We start from the raw sequence: 7819 nt of genomic DNA, 5'->3' as shown, positions 1-7819 counted from the left end.
AGTCCTCGTTGTTTCTAAGCAGTGGTGAGCCTTCAACTGACCTAATAAGTAACACCCCAAGATCAAAGAAAAACAAAATGGAAAAAGTAAATCGTGCGTTGCGCGCCATGTGCTACTCAAATCACCAAAATTGAAACAGTCCAAAAGCTAGTGGAAAAGGATCAGATGATGAGTGACAGTACCAGGTTGGTCGGGTCTGCAGCCTCAGTCCGCCTGGTGTCCAGAACTGCTTTGCGGGTGTGGTGTGGTGGGGGTTCGCCTTAAAGTCCCAGGCAACCAACCTGGGGTCCAAGGAGGAAGAACGGTGGGGATGCGTGGAGATTCGGAAGGGTCAGGCCTGCAGCCTCAGTCCGCCTGGTGTCTGGAACTACTGGCCGGCTCGATCCAGATTTTCTCTATTTATTTTTGATTGAATCTTTCTTATGTCTTTTTTTAGAGAGAGTGTTTTTGCGATAGGGTGCATGTGTTTGCTGGAGAGAGAGAGACATAGAGACAGAAAACAAGAAATTATCCCCCAGGGTGGATGGCCACACCTTCTCCCCTCTCCTCCAGGCTCCTCTTGGGACCTTGGGCATGAATGCACGTGGGCTGGCATGAGTTTTAAGCTGCTGAGTCTGGTCCTTGAACTGTGGTTGACTACTTGGGAGTCCAGTGACGTAACCATTACACCATCTACTGGTCCCTTTGAATCTTTATTACTTCTTTTACCCTGGCATTTGTTGTTGTTGTTTTTCCAGTTCCCTGAAGTATATTGTTAGGTTGTCTATTTGCCACCTTTCCATCCTTTTCTTATGTGCACTAATTGCTATGCATTTCCCTTTTATGACTCTTTTGCTGTGTCCTAGAGATTATGGAATCTCGTGCATTCATTATCGTTGATTTCAATGAATCTTTTTATTTCAGTCTTAACTTCTTTAGTGGTTGTTAAGTCATTCCAGAGTAGATTGCTTCATTTCCATATGTTCGTGTATTTTCAAGGGATTTTTCTGAAATTAATTTTTAGTTTCATTCCCTTATGGTCAGAGAAGATGCTTGATATAGTTTCCATGCCTTTGAATTTGTAATGGCTCGTTTTGTGCCCAATTATGTGGTCAAGTTTTGAAAAGGTTCTGTGCAAGGATGAGAAAATGTGTATTTTGTGGTTGTTGGGTAGAAAGTTCTCTAGATGTCTGTCAAGTCCATTTCATATATGATGTTTAGATCCTGGATCTCTTTGCTTATTTTTTGTCTAGTTGATCTATTCAAAGGAGATAGTGAGGTGTTGAGATCCTCAATAATTATCATGTTGCAGTCTATCTCTTCCTTTAGATCTAGCCATCTTTCTTTCATGTATTTGGGTGCTCCTGAATTAGATGCATAGATATTTATAAGTGTTATGTCTTCTTGGTTAATTAGCTCTTTTAGTACTGTATATTGTCCTTTGGCTCTTCTTACAGTTTTTTTCTTAAAGCCTACTTTGTCTGATTCAGTATCCCAACTTCAGCCTTATTTTGGTTTCCATTTGTGTGGAATATCTTATACAGTCTTTCACTTTTAGTCTATGTATGTCTTTATCTATGAGGTGTGTTTTTTGTAGGCAGCAAATGTTTTTTTTTTTTTTTTTTTTTTTTTTATCCATTCAGCTAGTCTGTGTCTTTTGATTGATTTTTTAAAAGAGGTTTTTGCCTTAGGGCATGTGTGCTTGCTGGAGAGAGAGACAGATAGATACAGTGAGAGGGAAAGTGAGAAATCACCTCCTCTAGGGAGGGATGGCTATGCCACAATCCGTTCTCTATTCTTCTCCTGGGATCTTGGCACACGTTCACATGTGCCTAGCATGATTTTCATGCCACTTGGTCTGATACTTGAACTGTGGTTTGATATGTGGGAGTCCAGCAATGTAACTGCTACACCATCTTCTGGCCCATTGATTATATAAATTAATCCATTAACATTCTATGTTATTATCAATATTTGCCAATTTGTCCCTGCCTTTTGTTAGCCATTTGTTCAGTTTTTGTTGTTGTTGTTGTTGTTGTTCTCTTATTTCTGTCTGTCTCTTTTTAGTTTTTCTGATATATATAGTCCTCCCTTGAGTACTTCTTGAAGAGCTGGTCTAGTATTGGTGAATTCTTTCAGTTTTCGTTTTTCTGAGAATGATTTTATTCATTCGTCCCATTTGAAGGATAATCTTGCTGGGTATAGTATTAGTTGGAATCATTTTTCTTTTAGTATTTCAAATACATCTTCCCATTCTTTTCTTGCCTGCATTGTTTTCGTTGAGAGGTCTGATGTTAGCCTAATAGCATAACCTTTCTAAGTGACTTGTTTCTCTCTTGCCATTTTTAGAATATTGTTTTTATGCTTTTTACCATTGTGGCTATTATGTGGCATGGTGAGGATCTTCTTATGTTGATTCTATTTGGGGTCCTTTGTATTTCTCATGTAGATGGGGTCCTTTGTATTTCTTGTGTGGATGACTGAATGCTTCTCTAGATTTTGGAAGTTTTCTACAAATATTTCATTGATAAGATCTATGCTCTTGTTTGATTCTTTGTCTTTTGGAATTCCTATAATTCAGATATTTGTGCATTTGATAGTGTCTAATATTTCACATATATCTTCATTTTTAAAAATTATTTTTGGTGATTTTATCTAAGTCAAAGGTTTTGTCTTCCAGTTCAGAGATTCTCTCTTCTGTGTGGTCCAGTCTGCTATCAATATTTTCATAACCTTCAAATCCTGGAAAGACTTCATCTCTGTCAGCACGAATATTCTGAACTCTACTTCTGAAATTTCCGCAAATTCTTTTGTGCTGTCTATGATTGAAGAAGAGTTGCTCTGTTTCATTGAAGAAGAGGTGTTTCCTTGTTTTCCCATATTTCTTGTGCCTCTGTGCTGGATTTTAGTTATCTGATGGATTCTCAGTTCTTACTTTCCTGGTGTCAGTTCTATACTTTCAGGGGAGAAGAAGAGCTCTTCTCTGACATGTTCTTCCCCTTGTCTTCCAGTCAGAGAAATGTGTATATAGCCAGCTTTAGATGTTGATTTGTTTCTCTCTCTCTCGGGAGCAGGTGTACCTGGGTTGAGTTGGAGGATTTTAATGGAGGAGGGAGTAGGAGTCAGAAAAGTATGAAGTCTCAAAATATTCCTGGGTCAGAAGGCAGTGAAAGGTCTATGGCATTCTTGCTGCCTCAGTAGGTCTCATTAGCTGTAACTATTCCCTGCTCTCAGAGCAGGCTCTGGGGGGTAATGATGGCGAAGGGAGGTAGGAGCAGCCAGTCTGGGTTGTACCTAGGGCAGTTGGAAGATAGTAAGAGGTCCTGAGGCAGTTTATTTCCTCAGTTGGTCTTACTGGCTGTCTCTACTCCCTGCTACTATGATGTTTGCCTAATGATGATTTTTATATTAACCCTCATTTCTTATTTTTAAAAAATCACTTAATTTTACTTACTCTCATTATTTTTTAATTTGACCAGAGAGAGATTGTGAGAAAGTAAGTTACCAGGTCTGGGACTTGAACTACAGTCAGCCATGTGGGAGTCTAGCACCTCAACCACTATGCCACCTGCAAGCCCCACTCCTCATTTCTTATTAATTGAAATTCTTCTCTAAGGAAGAGTTTTCTTTGCATTTTACTTATTTTATATGTAGACTCATGAATATTTATTCATGGGTTATAATCAACTGTGATAATTGTTTAAATTATTCAGCTTTGGCCATTAGGACAAAGAACTAAAGAACAAAGGTTGACTAATTGTTATCTCAGCATGTGCCATTTGTTTTTTTGAGCACCTCTTTACTTTTGGCACCTCTCTGCCATCAGATGTTCCAGAATCATTTCATTTCTCTGTTCTAACCCTGGAGTCAGTGAGTCTGCACAGAACTGTATTCTCATATTATATTTAATAATGTTAGGTATCTTGTTTGAACTCTAATTTGAATTCACTTGGAGGTAAACTTTTCCTGTAGCCTACTCTTATGTCTTTTGAAGAGTCAGTTTAAATGATGTAAAACTACTGATATAAGAATTTTTTAAAGAATTATTTTAATTTTATTCATTGTCATTTTATTTTAGTTTTTTGAAGTTGACCAGAGAGATAGAAGGAAAGTGAGAAAGCAAGCTGCCAGGTCTAGGACTCAAACCATGGTCAGCCATGTGGGAGTCCAGCCACCATACCCACCATATCACATACCGGCCCCAGTATAAGAATTTGATTTAATTTCTGATGGTTCAAAAGTTTTTAAGTGTCATGCTTAGTAGAACCTTCAATTATATATAACATTGTCAAATGTTTTACTGAATGTTGTACTGTATGTTCTTTTTAGAATATCAATAGAAATAAGGATATTATGAAGATTGGTTGCTCACTGTCTGAAGTTTGTCCCCATTCCAATTCAGTTTTTGGGAATCTTGATCCAAAGAAGGTGAGCGTATTCTTGATTATGCTTATTTCATCCCTCCTGTTAACAATATAGTGTCTTAAGATTTTATAATTTGGGGTATATTTGAAAGGAAGATGCAGATTTCTATTGTTTTTATAAATTATAGTCATGATAATTATAGTCATTCATCCAAAAATACTTATGTACTGAATATTATTCAGCCTTAAAGTGGAAAGAAATTCCATTATAAGCCAAAACATGGATGAATTTTGAGGCCCTTATGGTAAATAAATTAAACCAGTCACAAAAAGACAAATAGTCTGTGATTTCACTTATTTGAGATACTTAGAGTGGCCAAAATCCGAGACAGAAAGTGGAAAGGTGATTACCAGGGACTGGAGGGAGGGCAAGAATAGATAGTTGTTGTTTAACAGTTGTAGAGTTTTATAAGATGGAAGATTATGGAAATAAATTGTAATGATGATTGCAAAATAGAATGAATGTGGGCCAGTCAATGGTGGTTAAGGTGACTAGATCCCACCTGGCCAACTGTGATGTTTGAGTCCTGAACCCAGTGGCTTGAAAACATGCTGTATGCATGTGTGTGCATGTCCAAAATCCTGAAAGGGGGAAGAAAGGGAGGAGGAATTGCAGTGTGAGCATTCCCTATGGTGAGGTGCTTTCTCACACACCCATTCTCTCTTTCTCTTAGGGAGTGCACATGCTCTCTTGGCTAAATTAAAAAAGAATATGAATGTACTTGATGTTACTGAACCATACACTTAAACATGGTTAATTAAAAAAAAAAAATGTCAGAGGACACCTGTGCTCACTAGAGGAAAGAGAGAGAGAAAGCATGCTCCAGTGGAGCATGGTCATGTTGCCATGTCTTTTTCTTTATTTCTCCATCTAGCTGGAACTTTGAACATGCACATACATGCACCTGGTGTATTTTTCAAACTACTAGGTTCTGGGATTTGAATCATGCAGTTGGCCATGTGGGATCCAACTCCCTTAACTGTGATGCCATGGGCCTAGTTCTGGTTAAGATTTGATGTCATGTTGGGACCAGCAGTTAGCGTAATGGCTATGTTGCTGGACTCCCACGTAGTCAACCATGATTCGAGTCCTGGACCCAGTGGCTCAAACTCACACCGGGCGCGTGTGCGTGTGTTCCCAAGATCCCGAGAGGAGAATGGAGGAAAAGGGATTGTGGCGTGGCCATCCCCCTGGGGGGTGATTTCTCACTTTCTGTCTCTCTGTCTCTCTCTGTCTTTCTTGTGAGTGCACGCACCCTATAGCAAAAACGTCTCCAAAAATAAAAAAGAAAAAAAGAAAAAAAAGATTTGATGTCATGTGTATTTTACCACATTAAAAATATTGGAAAATTGATTTAAAAGTTGTAGTATTCCATCAAAACAACCCCCAAAACAACAACAACAACAAAAAAACCCACAAACCAAAATACCTGTTAACTATCTGCTGTGTACCAGGCATTGTGGCACTTTTTTTTTCTTTTTTTCTTCTTTTTTTAAATTAAAAATTTTCTTATTTTTTTACAGTTTCTGTATATCTTTGCAACATTGAAAATAAATTTTTCTGCATGAATACCCTGTATGTTAGTCCAGTTAAAGAAATTACCATATACATTGTCATCAACAGATAATTTTCCATGTATTTTTGTGCATTGAATTTTATTTCTCCCTGATTTTCTCCCTCCTGCCCCCATTTCTGGCCCTCCTTCCATGCTATTTCTGGTCTCCATAGTTGCTTTCCATGCTTTTATGCCTTCCAGTCCTTCATTTTCTGCCATGGAGTACAGACATTTGATATATATTAAGTGGGGACATATAGCACCTCTTTTTCATAATCTGACTTGCTTCATTTAGCATTAAATCTTCCATGTTCCTCCACTTTCTATCAAATGCCAGGGTCTCATTTTTTTTTTATGGCTGAGTAGTATTCCATAGTGTATGTGCCACAGGTTTTCAATCCATTCATCTGTTCTTGGACATTTGGGTTGATTGCATGTCTTAGCAATTGTGAATCATGCTGCAGTAATCATGGATGTACCAGGCACTGTATTTTTTTTTTTTTAGGTTTGTATAGGGTATGTATATGACTCAGAGACAGTGAGAGAGAGAGAGAGTGAGAAATCACCCCTTCCCTCCAGGGGGGATGGCCAGGTGGCTGCAGTCCCCTTTCCTCCTTTCTTCTCTCTGAATTTTGGGCATGTGTGGATATGTGCTGGGTGTGTTTTTCAAAACACTGGGTCCTGGACTTGAAACGTGCTCTTGGTCATGTGGGATCTGGCTACTTCTGCACTACCTGCTGGTTTAGGCACTGTATTAGGCATTGTATAGGCACTGATGAACAAAATAGATTGCTTGACTTTGACACTGATTTACAAAAAATTTGTAAGAGACACCTTTATGAGGATTTTTTTCCTTTTTCTTTTTTAAACTGAGATATAAATTGCATATAGTAAAGTACATATTTCTTAAGTATATAGCTTAGTGGATTTTTATATATATATTTATCCATGTGACTACCATACAAATCAAGATTTGATTCATCATTCTAGAAAAATTCCCTGGGGACCCTTCTCAGTTAATTCGAAGTACTCCCCTAACAGGGTTAAGTAAACATCATTCTGACTTCTTTCAACATAGATCCATTTATCTTTTTTTTTTTTTTATTAAAAAAAATTTTTTTAGCGATATTTTTGCTATAGGATGCATGTGCTTGATATACATAAAGTGAGAAATCACCTTCCAGAGGGGATGGCCATGCTGCAATCCCTGCTTCTCTGTTCTCCTTTCCAGACTTTGGGCATGCATGCACACATGCCCAGTGTGAGTTTTAAGCCACTAGGTCTGGGACTTGAACTGTGGTCGACTATGTGGGAGTCCAGTGACGCAACCATTACTCCATCTGCTGGTTTCCATTTACCTGTTCTTCATCATACAATCTGTACTTTCATAGTGTGTGTCTGGCTTCTTTTGTTCTATGTAATTCCATATTGTTGTGTGTATTAGTATATTGGTAATTTGCTCTTTTTCAAGCTATGCAATATTTCATTGTATAACACAATTTATCTGTCCTTCCTTTTAATGGGCATTTGAACTATTTACAGTTTTTGGCTATAGTGAATGAAACTACTGTGAAAGCCTTATAAAAGTCTTCTAAGTGTATGAGGGGTCTTCAAAAATTTATGGGAAAATGCACATTATGAAGAAACTATGCATAGACTTCATTTTTTTTTTTTTGTATTAAGAATAAACTCCTGGGAACCAGCAGTTCGCATAATGGCTATGTTGCTGGACTCCCACGTAGTCGACTCTGGTTTGCATCCTGGACCTGGTGGCTTAAAACCCACGCCAGGCGTGTGTGCATGCATGCCCAAGATCCTGAGAGGAGAATGGAGGAGAAGGGATTGCGGTGTGGCCATCCC

The 7819-nt window shown here is 38.2% G+C and overlaps 1 protein-coding gene across 1 annotated transcript in view; it reads left to right on the top strand.

The window, feature by feature from the left end:
• STK31 (serine/threonine kinase 31) overlaps positions 1-7819 on the top strand; it is a 148045-nt gene that overhangs the window by 13106 nt on the left and 127120 nt on the right. Inside the window, exon 3 of the mRNA XM_006146687.1 lies at positions 4309-4407. Coding sequence (XP_006146749.1) covers positions 4309-4407 — 99 coding nt within the window. The remainder of the gene's footprint in view (positions 1-4308; positions 4408-7819) is intronic.

Source organism: Tupaia chinensis, unplaced genomic scaffold (assembly GCF_000334495.1).
Source record: "Tupaia chinensis unplaced genomic scaffold, TupChi_1.0 Scaffold000184_1, whole genome shotgun sequence".
NCBI classification, from domain to species: domain Eukaryota; kingdom Metazoa; phylum Chordata; class Mammalia; order Scandentia; family Tupaiidae; genus Tupaia; species Tupaia belangeri.
The sequence above is the reverse complement of the archived record's forward strand: the minus strand, read 5'-3'. Positions and strand labels throughout refer to the sequence as shown.